This window comes from Tachyglossus aculeatus, unplaced genomic scaffold, assembly GCF_015852505.1.
Source record: "Tachyglossus aculeatus isolate mTacAcu1 unplaced genomic scaffold, mTacAcu1.pri scaffold_97_arrow_ctg1, whole genome shotgun sequence".
Lineage (NCBI taxonomy): Eukaryota > Metazoa > Chordata > Mammalia > Monotremata > Tachyglossidae > Tachyglossus > Tachyglossus aculeatus.
Genome location: NW_024045100.1, coordinates 818,871 through 836,901, shown reverse-complemented (window position 1 = coordinate 836,901; position 18,031 = coordinate 818,871). Strand labels below are relative to the sequence as shown.

The 18,031-nt window shown below is 42.4% G+C and overlaps 1 protein-coding gene across 1 annotated transcript; it reads left to right on the top strand.

Annotated features, from left to right (window-relative positions):
• Positions 1-393: 393 nt before the first annotated feature.
• Positions 394-4,686, top strand: LOC119924392 (olfactory receptor 4P4-like). The gene is made up of 2 exons (XM_038743228.1): positions 394-1,294; positions 4,682-4,686. Exons 1-2 carry the CDS (start codon positions 394-396, stop codon positions 4,684-4,686), a joined length of 906 nt encoding a protein of 301 aa, XP_038599156.1.
• Positions 4,687-18,031: the final 13,345 nt, after the last annotated feature.

Below are 18,031 nucleotides of genomic sequence, written 5' to 3'. Positions count from 1 at the left end.
TTGTGACTCCCAGGCTTGTGCTCTTTCCATTAGGCCAGGCTTCTTCTCTTGTGTCACAGGTTTCTCCACTGCCAAATGGGGATACAATTTTCCTTCTCCCTTCTTCTTAGATGGTGAGCCCTATATGGAAGAAGGACTGTTTCCTATCTGATTAGCCTGTATTCTGGTACTTAACACAGAGTTCATAATGAATAAAAGTATATGTTTATCTTCTCACTAGAAATGAAAGAGATGTATAACCAGAAAAGATATAAAGTTTCTCATATATATTGGCACAGTATTGTAAGTGATATTCAATTATAAGTCCAATGAACTGGTCACTGAAAGTTTCTAAATATTATTTACGATGCTTCATTTTGCAATCATTTCAGGGAAATATTCCTCATTCCCAGGATGGAAAATAGGAACAACGTCACTGAATTTGTTCTTTTAGGTTTGTCTAGGGATAGAAATTTACAGATATTCTTCGTTGGGCTCTTCCTCTCCTGTTACATTGCAATCCTCGGAGGGAATCTTGTCATCCTCATCACCATCAGAGGCAGTTCCCTCATCAAACAGCCCATGTACTTCTTCCTCTGCCACTTGTCCCTCATGGACCTCTGCTACACTTCCACGGTGACTCCGAAACTAGTCAGAGATTTGCTGTCTGAGAAGAAAACCATCTCTTTCGACCACTGCATGATGCAACTCTTCACCATGCACTTATTTGGTGGGGTGGAGATCTTCATTCTCGTGGGGATGGCCTACGATCGCTATGTCGCCATCTGCAAACCCTTACACTATATGGTCATCATGAACAAACAGCGATGTGTCACAGTGGTTGCAGTGTGCTGGGGAGGAGCATTTCTCCATTCCTCGGTCCAGTCGCTCCTTGTCATTTTTTTGCCCTTCTGTGGCCCTAATAAGATTGATCACTATTTGTGCGATGTTCAGCCTCTCCTGGAACTGGCTTGCTCAGATACTTACGTGACTGGATTTTTAGTCCTCGGCAATACAGGGACAGTTGTGTCGGTTTCTTTTGCAATATTGGTTTTCTCTTATGTCACCATTTTAACTAGTCTGAGGACCCACTCTTTGGAAGGACGTCGCAAAGCCCTCTCCACCTGTGCTTCCCACATCACCGTGGTGGCATTGTTTTTCTTGCCCTGCATCTTCATTTACCTCCGGCCAGCCCAGACCTTCCCAGAGGATAAGGTGTTTACTCTGTTTTACACCATCATTGCCCCCATGTTCAACCCCCTCATCTACACGTTGAGGAACAGAGAGATGAAAACGGCCATGAAAAAGGTGTGGTGTAGGAAGCCGCATTGGGAGAGAAAATCAGGCAGGTGAAATGGATGTTCACATGTCCTGTCTTCCCCTCCTTCATTTGGCTTATTCTATACACCCAGCTCTTCTCTGTACAATCAGCCCAGGTTTTCTCCTGGGGAGAAACCTGGAAAGGAGAATTCCTTTCAGGGGAAAGGAGAATTCCTACTGTTTAAACATCCCTTTCTCCACCTTAATGCCTATATTTAATACATCCATGCATTGTCCTATGCCATTTCAAATACAATACTTTCAAGAAATGGAATAACTCCTGCTTAATGGGATGCAAAGCTAATTAAGACCTTCAGCTGATGTTAAAATTATTTCTAAGCTTCTAAGGAGAGGGAGTTACATCTTTGATGTGCGCTGTGCAGATTTGGGTTTTAGCAGATATAGTTTCTACTAAATGCTTCTGTGCAAAGCAGAGTTCTCAGTGGGTTCTACTCATACAATTGCCTCAGTCCCTCCTTGCTGGTAAATGAGGCATAGAAGGGGGTTTAAAAACTATTTTCAGATGTGGGAGGACAGCATATATAATTTCAAATGGGAGGGAGTGTTCTTAGTGGAAATCAATCAACTAATCAATCAATCAATCAATCATATTTATTGAGCCCTTTCTGTGTGCAGAGCACTGTACTAAGCGCTTGGGAAGTACAAGTCGGCAACGCACAGAGACGGTCCCTACCCAACAGTGGGCTCACAGTCTAGAAAGACCACAAGACTAGTAGTCAGAGGATTTGGATTCTAATCCTGTTTCTGCCACCTGCCCGCTGTGTGACCTTGGGCAAGTCAGTTAACTTCTTCCCGTTACCTCATCTGTAAAATGGAAACTGAGACTCTGAGCCCCATGTGTAATCTAGACTATGTCTAAAATGATTATTTTATATCTACCCCAGCAGTTAGTACAATGCTTGGCACACAGTAAGCACTTAAAAAAGATGACTAGAAAATCATCTTTACAATCCTTAGTGCATTTTATTGGTGCATAATAATGCTAAGGGACTAATTCATCAGGCTGAGATATTTCAAACACGTTGGGGAGTCCTGGAATTGCTAAATGGAAGGGATTCATTTGAGATCACATTTTTCATTGAAGGAAATGGGGCGATATTCTCAGTGGTACCTTCCTCTGCAATTGAAACCATGATGTGAGGATTTAGGACTCGAAAGAAAAAGAAATTCAGAATAGGGAGATGGCTGCCTTTAATTAAGTTAAAATGGAAAACCTACTAGAATGGAAGATACATACTGGGAAAAATAGCTTTCAGAATGATTGAGACAATGTGCATATCCATGGAGTTTGAAAAATATGATGTAGAAGTAAGACGAGCAGTAAGGAGCTATTCCCCTAAGAATGTTCAGATATCTTTGTTGCAGTTTTATGTTATAATGTGGAAGGCAGTACGCCCCTCACTTGGCAGGTAGACAATCAGTAGTGTACTGTCAAAAGGATGAATTTTGCAAGCATGATACATGGTAGTAGGGTCAGAGTTTTTCTTCTTTTTTTTCTAATGGTATTTGTTAAGCTCTTACTATGTGTCACGCCCTGTACTTAAGCACTGGGGTAGATACAAGCTAATCAAGTTGGACAGAGTCCGTGTCGCACATGGGAATAACAGGCTTAATCCCCATTTTACAGGTGATGTAACTGAGGCACAGAAAAGTTGAGTCACTTGCTCAAGGTCAAACACATTCATTCATTCAATCGTATTTATTGAGCACTTACTGAGTGCAGATCACTTTACTAAGCATTTGCAAATTACAATTTGGCAAAAGATAGAGACGTTCCCTACCCAGGATAAGGATCCAGTTCCTACCGATTCCCATGCCCTTATTATATCCTCTGGGCTAGGCCACAAGAGGTAGAGCTATGATTCAAACTAGGGCTCTGGTTGGAATTTGGCCTAGATTTCAAGTTGGATTTAGATCCCAAGAGAGAACTGGAATAGAATGTCAACCCCGGCTTCTCTTAGGAGCATGGGGTGGCATGTATTCATACAGTAAGCACATAACAACTATGACAATGATAATAAAAATAAAGATCACTTGCTTGCCGTGTGACTTTGGGCACGTCCCTTAACTTCTCTGTGTTTCAGTTTCCTCGTCCATAAAATTGGGATTCAATACTTGTTCTCCTTCCTACTTTGACTGTGCGTCCTTTGAGGAACAGGGACTGTGTCTTAGCTGATTATTTTCTGTCTACCTCTGTGGTAAATACAATGTTTAACACATAGTGAGCACTTATTACATTTCCAACTATTGCTTCTCTTCGATCTCCAGTAACTATAGAGAACTTTTACAAAAGGGACAGGAATATGGGAAAGTATGAGAGAAGTCTTTGTTTCCCTCTGAGACCTGGAGCACTGGAGCATGGCTTAGTGGATAGAACATGGGCCTGGGAGTCAGAAGGATCTCGGTTCTAATCCCTGCACCATATGTGTCTGCTGTGTGACCCTGGGCAAGTCACTTCACTTCTCTGTGCCTCATCTGTCAAATGGGGATAAGAGTGTGAGTCCTATGTGGAACAGGAACTGTGTCCAACCAGATTAAATTGTATCTACCCCAGCTCTTAGAACACTGTTTGGCACATAGTCAGCATTTAAAGGTATCATAATGATTATTAGTATTTCCTTGGGAAAATAATGCTGGGTGATAGTACCACAATACTTGAGCTCAGGAGGGGATTATGTTAATCAATCAATCAATTGTGCTTATTGAGCACTTACATGTGCAGAGCATTAATTCGTTTCACTCAGTTATATTTATTGAGAGCTTACTGTTTGTAGAGCGCTGTACTAAACACTTGGAAAGTACACTACAGCAATAGAGTCAATCCCTGCCCACAAGGGGCTTCATTCAGTCGTATTTATTGAGCGTTTACTGCGTGCAAACCACTGCACTATGAGCCTTGAGCACTTTGCTAATCACTTGGGAAACTGTAATACAACAGAATTAGTAGATTTTACCCCTGCCCTCAATGAGCTAACAGTTTCCACGGGGAGATAGACATTAAAATCAATTACAGCTGGGATAACATTAGGGCATAAGGAGATGTACTATAAATGATGGGGGCTGGGATGAAAACAAGAGTTCTTAAGAGGTACACAGCCAAGTGCAGAGTCATTGCAGAGCAGAGGGTGGGGAAGATAAATGAAGAGACAGCTTATTCATGGAAAGGCCTCTTGGAGGAGACCTTCTCCTCTCATGGCTGGTCTGTGTGTTTATGACCAGCTCTTCGCTCCACATACTGATGTGGGCTGTGCTCAGGAGGGAGACACAAACTCCATGAGTAAATTTCCAGTTGATTCTTTGATTCTGAAAAAAATTTAAGACCATTTGCAAAGTCTTCTTCCATGATTTAGATGTAGGTAAGCCTGAGTTTCAGTTCAGGTGGATGATGTACAATTTATTATTTCCAAAAGGCATTTTTTACCAACTTCTATTTAAACAAGACACCTTAGCTATATGATTTCTGATTTTCTTCAACGTTTTCATAACTGCATAATTCTGTAGCCAACTAGTAGAATGAAATAGTTTGAAATTTAAAGGTGAATGAACATTTATCCTTTCTGTTGACCATTAGGGTTATTGTATGGTTTTTGAAATTGGCTCATAAAACAATCAATCTATAGCATTTCCTGAGTATCGGCTGCATGCAGAGCGCAAACCGAAGCCCTTAAAGGAGTATAATATAGATGAAAGACATGATCCCTGTGCTCAAGAAACGTACAATCTATTGCCAGTGAGAGGTACAGAATAATTTCCAATTAGATGAAAAAGAAAATGGAAAGACGGTTAAATGAGTCTTTAAGTTCTTTAATAATGTCTAAGGTGTATGGCTGGCTGTGAGTGCAAATGAACTGACTGGGTAGTTGAGAGGGTATAATCTGGGGAAAATAAAATAGTCAACAAATGGTTAAATTAAAAATGAAAATATGGGCAAAGTTACAGAACTGATAGCAGTACCTACGAAGCTGTACTCAAACCTGTTTTCAACGTGATGAAGAAAAGTTCCTGGGTTTCTTCCACCCCCACCTCCGATAAGGAAGATCTTCAGGGACTTTGGGCACTGGCAGAGTCCCTGGACCTTTAAAATGTTTAGCTTTAACGGTTGGGACTTCTAGGCAAAGTGTTTTTCCAAATATAGCTCTGCACCATGCATTTGCTGGGTTGAGGGGGAAAGCTTTGTAGTTGTCTTTCTTTTTTTCCCCTCTGAGCTCAGAAATAAGTGGGTGAGGTTGCACGTCTCTAACAGCCCCAAGGAAATAATTTTGACTCTCGGGAAACCAGAGAAGATTCGAGATTCAGAAATACGAGTGTTTTGGAAACTGCCTCCATCCAATGGGAAGGTTGGTCTTCCACTGAGTCTTGAGCTCTGTGCTGATGCAGCTCTGAAAAGCCTTTTGCTTCCAGTGACTCGACATAAAGATCCAAGCATACAGAAATGCACCACTGTGGGAGGACTAAAAAATGGGTTAGGGTTTTTTTTTATAACAAGAGTTTTCTCTTAATTTCCCAGTTCTCATTTTTTGATTCATGGACTTTTCTGTGCAGGTCCTTTGTCATTTTAATATAAAAAAGAAGCCAGATTGCAAGGCCCTAGGGTCGAATTGGCTGACTCTCCTTGGAAAATTGAGCATGGATTTTGAATTTTGGTCTTCACCGAAGTCACAGTCTTAATTCTGAAATATCGTGAGACAGACAAAATTCGTTTTTTAGCCCACCATTTCTCTTTTGGCAGAACTCCAGGACTGTTTAAAAAATATCTGAATAGACACCCTCATGTGAATTCTTGGTTCTAATCAGGTGGTTCTTAAAGGAATCCCTTGACTGATGGGCTTTATTGTTGTTGTCGAATGCCTTTAAGTGATTTCTGACTCATGGTGACTCCGTGGACACGTCTTCTCCAGAACACCCCATTTTCTTCTGTACTCATTCTGGTATTTAGTGCACAAAGTTTTCTGGATCAAAAATATGGAAGTCCTTATCCATTGCCTTCTTTCCCGTTCTGCTGCTGCCCAGCACAGGTGAATCAACTTTGTGTGATGCTCTGGATTAGACCTTTCCATTATGGGTAAGCCCGATGAGAGAATAGCTCTCTTACTCTAAGCTCTAAGCTTCACATCTTACACAAACTCTACTGCCGCGATAAGGCATGTATTCAAAAGTGAGTGGGATTTATTAGAAAAAGGAAAACGGGTTGTTTGAATTCTGAAACATCCTCATGCGACAGTTATGATCTCCAGAGGTATATAGTCATTGCTGGGCACTATAGCCCAGTGGAAAGATGATATCACCATCACCTCGCCCCCTCCTACCTCACCTTCCTCCTCTCCTTCTACAGCCCAGCCCGCACCCTCAGCTCCTCTGCCGCTAATCTCCTCACTGTGCCTCGTTCTCGCCTGTCCCGCCGTCGACCCCCGGCCCACATCATCCCCCTGGCCTGGAATGCCCTCCCTCTGCCCATCCGCCAAGCAAGCTCTCTTCCTCCCTTCAAAGCCCTACTGAGAGCGCAGCTCCTCCAGGAGGCCTTCCCAGACTGAGCCCCCTCCTTCCTCTCCCCCTCGTCCCCCTCTCCATTCCCTCTGTCTTACCTCCTTCCCTTCCCCACAGCACCTGTATATATGTATATATGTTTGTACATATTTATTGCTCTATTTATTGATTGATTGATTGATTTTACTTGTACATACCTATTCTATTTATTTTATTTTGTTAATATGTTTGGTTGTGTTCTCTGTCTCCCCTTTCTAGGCTATGAGCCCACTGTTGGGTAGGGACTGTCTCTATATGTTGCCAACTTGTACTTCCCAAGCGCTTAGTACAGTGCTGTGCACACAGTAAGCGCTCAATAAATACGATTGATTGATTGATTGATTGAATGATTGATAAGACTGGGAGTGAGAGACCTGCATGTGGGAATTAGCATGGTCTAGTGGATTGAGCAGAGGCCTGGAAGTCAGGACAACGTGGGTTCTAATCCCAGCTCCACCATATAGCTGTTCTGTGACCTTGGAAAAGTCACTTCACTATCTATTCCTCAGATACCTCATCTGTAAAATGGGGATTAAGAGTGTGAACCCCATGTGGGACAGAGACTATGTCCAACCTCATGAACTTGTATTTGCCCCAGAGCTTAAAACAGTGCTTGGCACATAGTAAGTGCTTAACAAGTATTGCAATTATTCTTCTTGTTATTATTCTTATTAGTTCCTGCTCTGCTCCTGGACTGCTGGGTGATCTGGGACATGCCACTCAATCTCTTAATAATGATATTTACAATAACTGTTTAGGAAATGTGTGTATCAACTCTATTATATTGTACTCACCAACGTGCTTAGTGCAGTACTCTGCACATAGTAAGCCCTCAATAAATAGGATTGATTGCTTGTTTTATAATAGTTATGGTATTTGTTAAGCATTTACTCTGTGTTATGCCCAGGAATAAATTCAGGATGATTATTTTTGTTATTATTTTTATTATGGCACTTCATAAGTCCTATGTGCTAAGCACTGTACTAAGTATTAGGATAGATAAAAGATACTCAGTACAGGCAAGCGGTGTGACCTATTGGATAAAGCATAGGCATACTTCATGCTGCTGCCCGGATAGTCTTTGTCCAGAAATGTTCTGGGCATGTTACTCCCCTCCTCAAAAATCTCCAGTGGCTATCTATCAATCTGCGCATCAGGCAGAATCTCCTCACCCTCGGCTTCAAGGCTCTCCATCACCTTGCCCCCTCCTACCTCACCTCCCTTCTCTCCTTCTACAGCCCACCCCGCACCCTCCACTCCTCCGCCGCTAATCCCCTCACAGTGCCTCGTTCTCGCCTGTCCTGCCATCGACCCCCGGTGCACGTCATCCTTCGGGCCTGGAATGCCCTCCCTCTGCCCATCCGCCGAGCTAGCTCTCTACCTCCATTCAAGGCCCTACTGAGAGCTCACCTCCTCCAGGAGGCCTTTCCAGACTGAGCCCCTTCCTTCCTCTCCTCTCCTTCCCCCTCTCCATCCCCCACATCTTGCCTCCTTCCCTTCCCCACAGCACCTGTATATATGTATATATGTTTGTACATATTTACTACTCTATTTATTTATTTATCTTACTTGTACATATCTATTCTATTTATTTCATTTTATTAGTATGTTTGGTTTTGTTCTCTGTCTTCCCCTTATAGACTGTGAGTCCGCTGTTGGGTAGGGACTGTCTCTATGTGTTGCCGACTTGTACTTCCCAAGCGCTTAGTACAGTGCTCTGCACACAGTAAGCGCTCAATAAATATGATTGATTGATTGATTGATTGGGAGTCAGAAGCACCAGGGTTCTAATCCTGGCCCTGCCACTTGTCTGCTGTTTGACCTCAGGAAAATCACACAGCATTATAATAAAATAATAATAATAATAACAGTATTTGTTAAGCACTTACTATGTGCTGAGAACTGTTCTAAACACTGGGGTAGATACTAAATAATCAGGTTGTGCCATGTGTGGCTCACAGTCTTAATCCCTATTTTACAGCTGAGGTAACTGAGGCACAGGGAAGTTAAGCAACTTGTACAGAGTCACACAGCGGACACATGACGAGGCTGGGATGAGAACCCGTGACTTCTGACTCCCAACCCCGGCCTTTTTCCACTAAGCCAGGCTGCTTCAACATGTCAACATGTGAGACACAGACCCTGTCCAACCCTGATTAGCTTCTTCCTATCCCAGTGCTTAGAACACTGCCTGGCACATAGTAAGCATTTAACAAATGACATAACAAAGTGGGGGCACTGAGTCTAAGTAGGAGGGAGGTAGAATTTAATCCCCATTTTACAGATGTGTAAACTGAGACACAGATATGTTAAATGAGTTGGTCAAGGTCACACAGCAGGCAGGTGGGAGATCTGGAATTAGAACCCAAATCTTGTGACTCCCAGGCCTGTGCTCTTTCCATGAAGCAAGGCTGTTTCTCTTGTGCCTCAGTTTTCTCCATTACAAAATGGGGATAAAACTTTCCCTCTCTCTACTTCCTAGATTGTGAGCCCTATATGGAAAAAAGACAGTTTCCTATCCAATTAGCTTGCATTCTGGTAATTAACACAATGCCTGGCACATGGTGAGCTCTTAATATATTAAACAAATTATCACCTCAATAGAAATGAAAGGGTTGTATATCCAGAAAAGATATGAAGTTTCTCTTGCAGTGTTCTTACACATATCGACATGGTAATATAAGTGATATGTAATTATAAGTCCAATGAACTGGTCACTGAAATTTTCTAAATGTGATTTATGATGTTTCATTTTGCAATCACTTCAGGGAAATATTCCCCATTCTCAGGATGGAAAATAGGAACGTCACAGAATTTGTGTTCTTAGGACTGTCCAGTGACAGAAATCTGCAGATATGTTGCTTTGGGATGTTTCTCTCCTGTTACAGTACAATCATCTTAGGGAATTTCCTCATCCTTATCACTGACTGAGGCAGTTCTCCCATCAAACAGGCCATGTACTTCTTCCTCGGACACTTGTCCCTCATGGACACTACACTTCCACGGTGACTCCCAAACTGGTCAGGGATTTGCTATCTGAGACAAAAAGCATCTCTTTCAGCCATTGCATGATGTAACTCTTCACCATGCACTTATTTGGTGGGGTGGAGATCTTTATCCTTGTGAGGATGGCCTACGATCGCTATGTTGCCATCTGCTAAGCCTTGCACTATGTGGTTATGATGAGCAAGCAGCGTTGTGCTACAGTGGTTGCAGTGTGCTGGGGAGGAGCACTTCTCCATTCCTCGGTCCAGTTGCTTCTTGCCATTTTTTTGCCCTGCTGTGGCCCTAATAAGATTGATAACTATTTCTGCGATGTTAACCTTCTCCTGGAACAGATACTGACATGATTGGATTTTTAGTCCTCGCCAATACAGGGACAATTGTCGAGGTTCTTTTTGCAGTCTTGGTCTTCTCTTATGTCACCATTTTAGCCAGTCTGAGGACCGTTCTTCGCAAGGCCATCGCAAAGCCCTCTCCACCTGTGCTTCCCACATCACCATAGTGGCATTGTTTTTCTTGCCCTCCATCTTCATTTACCTCCACCCAGCCCAGACCTTTCCCTAGGATAAAGTGTTCTCTCTATTTTACACAACCATTGCCCCAGTGTTCAACCCCCTCATCTACACGTAGAGGAACAGAGAAATGAAAACAGCCATGAGAAAGATGTGGTGTTGGAAGCCGTGTTTAGAGAGAAAATCACTCAGGTGAAACAGATGTCTACATCTCTTCCCCTCTTGTGTTTGGCTTATTCTATCTATCCAGCTCTTTTCTGTACAATGTATATGAGTTTTTTTCTAGGCTCAGGGGAAATGTGAATTGTTAACCATTTATCCGGGTGTAAACATCTCTTCCTCCATCTCAATGTCCATATTTAATACAGTCATCCATTACCTTATGCCTTTTCAAATAAAATATTTTCAGAAAAAGGAATAACTACTGCTCAATGGGCTGGAAAACTAAGTATGGTCTCTAGTTGATGTTGAAATCAATTGTAAACTTCAGGGAGTAGGAATTACTTCTTTGATGTGTGCTGTGCAGTGATGGCAGATATGGGTTTTAGCAGTCACCATTGTATGTTTATGTGCAAAGCAGGGTTTTCAGTGGGTTCTACTCATATGAGAAGCAGCGAAGCTTAGTGGAAAGAGCATGGGCTTTGGAGTCAAAGGTCATGGGTTCAAATCCCGGCTCTGTCAGTTGTCAGCTGTGTGACTTTTGGCAAGTCACTTAACTTCTCTGGGCCTCGGTTACCTCATCTGTAAAACGGGGATTAAGACCGTGGGACACCCTGGTCACTTTGTAACCTCCCCAGCGCTTAGAACAGTGCTCTGCACATAGTAGGTGCTTAATAAATGCCATTATCATTATAAAAGTGCCTCAATCCCTCCTTGCTGGTAGGTGAGGCATAGAGGGGGGTTGAAAACTCCTTTCAGACAAAGGGGAGGAGACATTTAGGATTTTCAATGGGAAGCAGTATTGCCTAGTGTAAAAATCATGAGCCTAGTAGTCAGAGGATTTGAGTTCTAATCCTGTTCCTGCCGCTTGGCTGCTGTGTGATCTTGGGTAAGTCACATCTTCTCTGTACCTCAGTTACCTCAGCTGTAACACGAGAATTGAGACAGTGAGCTCCGTGTGCCCAACCTGCTTATCTTGTATCTACTCCAACACTTAGTATTCTGCTTGGCACATAGTAGAAACTTAAATAACATTTTTAAAAAGTTATCTTCACTGTGTTCAGGTTATTGGTGTATAACGTTTGCTACACTTCCACTTCCACTTCCAGGCTGTGGTAGTTTAAATATGTTGGGTGGCCTGGAATTGCTCAGTGGAAGGGATTTATTTGAGATCATATTTTTCGTTTAAGGAAAGGGGACAGTGTTCTAGGTGTACCTTCTGCACTTGCAGGAAAAGAAAGAGAAAGAAAGTCAGAATGGGGAGCTGGCTGTTGATAATGGGAAAAAAATGGAAAACCTACTGGAACGGATAATAAATACTGGGAAATGTAACTGTCAAAAGCCTAGACAATAATATGCATCACACATTTCCAGCAATGGTGGAGGCAGGAATAGAACCCAGGTCATTCTGGCTCCCAGGCCCACGTTCTATCCACTTATCTCCAAAAGTTAGCACTATGACTTGAATGTGTCTGTTTATTGTTATATTGTACTCTCCGAAGCACTTAAATCAGCATTCTGCACACACTAAGTGCTTAATAAATACGATTGAATGAATTGAATGATTGAATTTAGGTTAGATTTCAAGTTGGGTTTTGATCCCAGGAGAGAATTGGGATGCAGCGTCCAACTGGCTTACTGTAAGATGGTGTGGGGTGACACCCTGAAGAGACAGAGATGAGCACGGTGGAGAAGGGCAGACCTGGCCCCGAGAGAGCTGAGGAGGCGCGGGCCGGGCCGGGATGGATCTGGAGGAGCCAAGGGGAGTCGGGCCGGACCGATCTCAGCAGAGGAGAGCCCGACACTCCTGTGCAGGCTCTGAGCAGGAATTAGCTTGGAGGTGTCTCTGCTTACTATCATTCAACCTATCACTTTTTCTTGGGAAGCAGCAGCATGGTGTAGTGGCTAGAACATGGGCCTGGGAGTCAGAAGGTCCTGGGTTCTAATCCCAGCTCCACCACCTTTCTACTGTGTGACCTTGGGCAAGTAACTTCACTTCTCTGGGCCTCAGTTACATCATCTGGAAAATGGGGATCAAATCTAGGAGCCCCAGGAGGAACAGGGACTGTGTCCAATCCCCTTTGCTTGTATCCACTCCAGTGTTTAGTACAGTGCCTGGCACATAGCAAGCGCTTAACAAAGACCATTATTATTATCATTATACTTATCGAGTGCTTACCGTGTGCAAGGCACTGAATTAAGCACTTGGGGTTGTACAGTACAACGAAGTAGGTAGACATGATCCCTGCCCACAGAACATACGATCTAGATGGATAGAAAGGAGATAAAAAAAAAACCCAAAAAGCATTACTTAGAGAAACAGATTAAGTGTAAGGGTACTAACATAAATCCTGATCTCCTACTACACCCTGGCCTTCAAACCTTGCTCCACTTACACCAATGCACTTGGGTCTATACCCGTTAAGGACTATAGTGGCCCAGCATCACAGGATTTATGCTACTTATCACTTTACCAGTTCCTCTGTATGGTGTTTTCTTGTTTTTGTTTTATGAGTTCCTTCAGTGTTTTCGTAACTGCCTAATTCTGTAGCCAACTGGTGGAATGAAATATTTCGAAGTTAAGAATGAATGAACGTTTATTCCTTCGGCTGACCGTTAGGGTTATGCGTTTACTTTCTGTAACTGGCTCATGAAACAATCCATCTGTAGTATTTATTGAGTTCTGACTGTATGCAGAACAGAATTCTAAGCCACTGATGGAGTACAATAGAGATATAATATGTGATCCCTGCACTCAAAGATCTTACAATCTATTGGGGATGATTGGCAAAGATTAATTTCCAGGTGGATGAAAAAGAACATGGACAGATGGATAAAAACTTTTCCCAAAGATATCTGTGCACCAAACATTTCCTGGGTCAAGGGGGAAAAACTTTGTAGTTGTTTCCTTTTCTTCTCTTCTGAGCTCAGACATACGTGTGTGAGGTTGCACATCTCAGACAGCCCCAAGGAAATAAACTTAACTCCTGGGAAACCAGAGATGACTCGAGATTCAGAACTTCCAGTTTCTCGGAAACTGCCACCATCCATTGTGAAGGTTGGACTTAAATCAAGATTTGTGTTCTATCCTGATGCAGCTCTGAGAAGCCTTTTGGTTCCCATGATTGGAAATACAGATCCAAGCACAAAGAAATGCATCACTGTGGGAAGACTAACAAAGGATTAATTTTTTGTCTTTTTTATTACATGAGCATTCTCTCGATCTCTTGGTTTTCAGGCTTTAGTTCATGGACTTTTCCTGTGCAGTTCCCTGGTCATTTTAGTATATAAAACAGCCATATTGCAAAGACCTAAGTTCAAATGGCTGACCCTCCTTGGAAAGTTGAGCATGGATTGTAAATTCTGGTCAACATTTAAATCACAATCTTACTTCTAAAATACCGTGAAACAGACCAGACTCATTTCTTAACCTGCCACATCTCTTTTGGCAGATCTTCAAAGTCTGTTTAAAAAATATCTCCGTGAACACTGTCATGGGATTCCTTGGTCCTAATGAGGTGGTCCTTAAAGGAATCCCGTGACTAATGGGCTTTGTTAAACACAGGAAATCAGATCGTTAGAATTCTGAAAACTCTTCATGTGACAGATATTATCTCTAGAGGCATATATTTATTGTTGGTCACCATGGGCCAGTGAGAAGATCGTAGGACTGCAAGTGGAAGATCTGGGTTTTAGTCCCAGCTCTGCCTTGGACTGTTGGGCTTCTGGGTGACATTGAAGAACCACTCAATCTCTTAATAACAATATTGATAATAAGACAGGAAATGTGTCCGCCAGTTCGGTAATATTATACTCTCCCAAGTACTTAGTACAGTGCTCTGCATACGGTAAGCACTCAATAAGGCACAGAGAAGTTAATTGACATCCCCAAAGTCACATAGCTGACAATTGGCAGAGCCAGAATTTGAACCCATGACCTCTGACTCCAAAGCCCGTGCTCTTTCCACTGAGCCATACTGCTTCTTTATCTTGCGGCCTATACCTTGCCCACATCTTCCCTCTGGTCTGGCACTCCCTCCATTGCATATATGTCAGACTACCATCTTCTCCCAGAGAAGATGGTCAGACTACTATCTTCTCCCAGAGGCTTTCCCAAACTAAGCCCTCAATTTCATCTACTTCCTTTTCCTTCTGCAAATATCTGAGCACTTGAATCTACCCTGTAAGCACTTGATAGTCACCCCACCCTCAGTCCCCAAGCCTTCAGTTACAGATCCATAATTTATTTTAGTGTCTGTCTCCCCTTCTGGAATGTAAGCTTCTTATGGGCAGGGCGTGTGTCTACAAACTCCATTATATTGTATTCTCCCAAGTGCTTAGTTCAGTGCCTTGCACAAAATAAGCACTCAATATATATCACCGATTGATTGATGGATTTATGCCCTGCAAGGCTTCTTTGATGAACAGTTTTAAAAATTGGAATTATCAATCCCTGGGTCAGATCCACCTCCTCGTGTTGCATCCATTCAGCAGTCGCCCCTAATATTTATGTTTATGCGTCCTTGCACTTTTTTATGGTATTTCTTAATCGCTTATTATGTGCTAGGCACTGTACTATGTACTGGGGTAGATATACGATTATAAGGTTGGACACAATCTATGTCTCACATGGGTCTCAGAGGCTTAAATTCCCATTTTATTGACGAGTTAACTGAAGCACAGAGAAGTGAAATGACTTGCCCAAGTCACACAGAAGGTAAGTGGCAGAGTCAGGATTAGGGCCCAAGTCCTTCTGAATTCCAGGCCCATGATCTATCCACTAGGTCATGCTACGTCCTCATATTATCAGCTCAGATTCATTTAAACTTATTCATCATTCTGCATTTATGAACTTTCTCTATAAACAGCAGTAGCATATATGAATGGCTTGGGTCTGTCAACTGCTCTTGCTAGACTGTGAATTCCTTAAAGTTAGAGATTAAATTCCTTAATCAATTGCACTCTTCCCAGGACTTAATACAAAACATCATACAAAGTGTTTGGAAGAGAATGACTGAATGAAACACACATTCCCTGACTATTCAGCACCTAGAACAGTGCTTGGCACATAGTAAGTGCTAAACGCTTAACAAATGCCATTATTATTAGAGAATTTACAATCTAATGGTTTTAAACGTAACCTGAACTTCAATCCTAGTATCAATCATAATTCTAATCTCAGGAAGATTAATTCTCTGGTGAAGACACTAACGCTAGGAAAAGTCCAGGGTAAATGTGGAAGAGGTGGAGCAGCAGCTAGATGGATAGAGACCATAACAATGATACTGGAAGAACCGTTAAAAAGGTTGCAGATTACGGCAGAGAACAGGACATTCTGGGAAAGTATATCTATGGAGTCGGTATGAATCGGAAATGACTCAATGGCACAATAGTAATACTCTCATTTTTGTAAAGAAGTAATTCTAGCTCTGCCACTTGACTGCTCTGAGATCTTGGGCAAGTCACTTAACTTCTCTGTGCCTCAGTTACCTCACCTGTAAAATGGAGATTAATACTATTAGCCCCATGTAGGATATGGACTGTGTCCAACCTGATTATGTTGTATGTACTCTAGCGCTTAGTACAGTGCTTGGCACAGAGTAAGTGCTTATCAAATACTATTGAAAACTTAAAGAACAATAAAAAACCTATCTATGACTGTACTAGGTTCTTTAAATTTCCATGGAATTATCGCTCTTCTTTATAGCCAGTGCTGGGCCATTTAACATCCCTATCTTTTCCCTTCACATTGCCAACTTTCCCTCTCGTTCTTGAATTTATTCTACCCCAGCTTGGACCTGCTGGAGTTTTCTGGTCCAGCTTCCTGTGGAAATGAATTCCACGTGCTTGCTGTGTGAACAAGGTTTCCCTCGTTAGGGGAGGTATTGTTTCTCCCATCTTTACCACACCCTGGCCAGCCTTCTTGAAAATGAACAAGAAGAAGTAGCATGACCTAGTGGATAGAGTATGGACCTGGGAATCAGGGGACCTGAACTCTGCAGGGATTCACAGTGTCTCGTATGTGACCTTTGGCAAGTAACTTTACTTCTCTGTGCCTCAGTTACCGCATCTGTAAAATGGAAATTATAACTGTGAGCCCCTTGTGGGACATGGATAGGTGTCCAAAATGATTACCTTTTATCTACCGCAGCACTTAGTACAGTAGGACATAGTAAATGCTTAACAAATACCATAAAAAACTAACAAAGAAAACCCACAAACAGATGGAAACTAAATTGTCTCTTCTCCTATCTGTGCCCCAGGTCCCAGCACTCTTCAAGACTGGCAAAGTGCTTTGAGCTGTTAGAGAAAGACATTCCTGTAAATTGTTATTATAATGAACCATGAGCCAATTGCGTTTGAACATTGCAGATATTGAGCTGGGGTCTCTGTTTTCATTCAATAATTCATTCAATCGTAAGGAATGTGTCTGTTTGTTGTTATATTGTACTCCCCCAAGCACTTAGTACAGTGCTTTGCACACAGTAAGTGCTCAGTAAATATGATTGAATGCATTTATTGAGTATTGATCTCTGTGCTAAGCTCTTGGGAGAGTACAACATAAAAATGAACAGTCACATTCCCTTCCCACTACGAGTTTACACTCTGGAGGGACTCGCCTTCTGCACCAGGAGCACCCTCATCTCATGGCCTCTGTAAGCTCTGCTTCCAGGAGGCCTTCCCAGACTGATCCCCCTCCTTCCTCTCCCCCTTCTCCCCCTCTCCATCCCCCGCCTTACCTCCTTCCCTTTCCCCTGTATATTTGTATATATGTTTGTACGTATTTATTACTCCATTTATTTATTTATTTTACTTGTACATATCTATTCAATTTATTTTATTTTGTTAATATGTTTTGTTTTGTTCTCTGTCTCCCCCTTCTAGACTGTGAGCCCACTGTTGGGTAGGGACCGTCTTTATATGTTGCCAACTTGTACTTCCCAAGCTCTTAGTACAGTGCTCAGCACACAGTAAGCACTCAATAAATACGATTGATTGATTGATTGATTGATTGATTCTAGACTGGAAGTTCAGTGTTAGCAGGGAACAAGTCAACCACCAACTCTTTTATACTGTACTCTTCCAAGTCCTTAGTACAGTGCTCTGCACCCAGTAAGTGCTCAATAAATACCACTGATAGATTGCTTGATCGTTCCCTCCAGATGACATTGTTCCCTCCAGAGGACTGAGAACTTTCGAGGGAAAAGGATGCTCAGACAAGAGTCCATTGCCTTCAATCAAGAGCTCTAACCAGCACCCTTCAGTGCTGCCCCTCAACCAGACATTTGTTGGAATGTGGGCCAATGGTTCAATCCAGAAAATCCAGGATGATCTTTGTTTTTCCTTTTTAATGCTTACTATGTGCCGAACACTGCTCTAAGCACTGATGTAGATACAAGTTAATCGGTAGAACACAGTCCCTGTCTCACACTCTAAGTAGGAGGGAGAACAGATATGGAATCCCTATTTTACAGTTGAGTAAATTGAGGCACAGAGAGATTAAGTGGTTTGCC

Excerpts from the sequence above, each read along its gene's own strand:
- LOC119924392 (XM_038743228.1), top strand. The coding sequence starts at position 394 with ATGGAAAATAGGAACAACGTCACTGAATTTGTTCTTTTAGGTTTGTCT.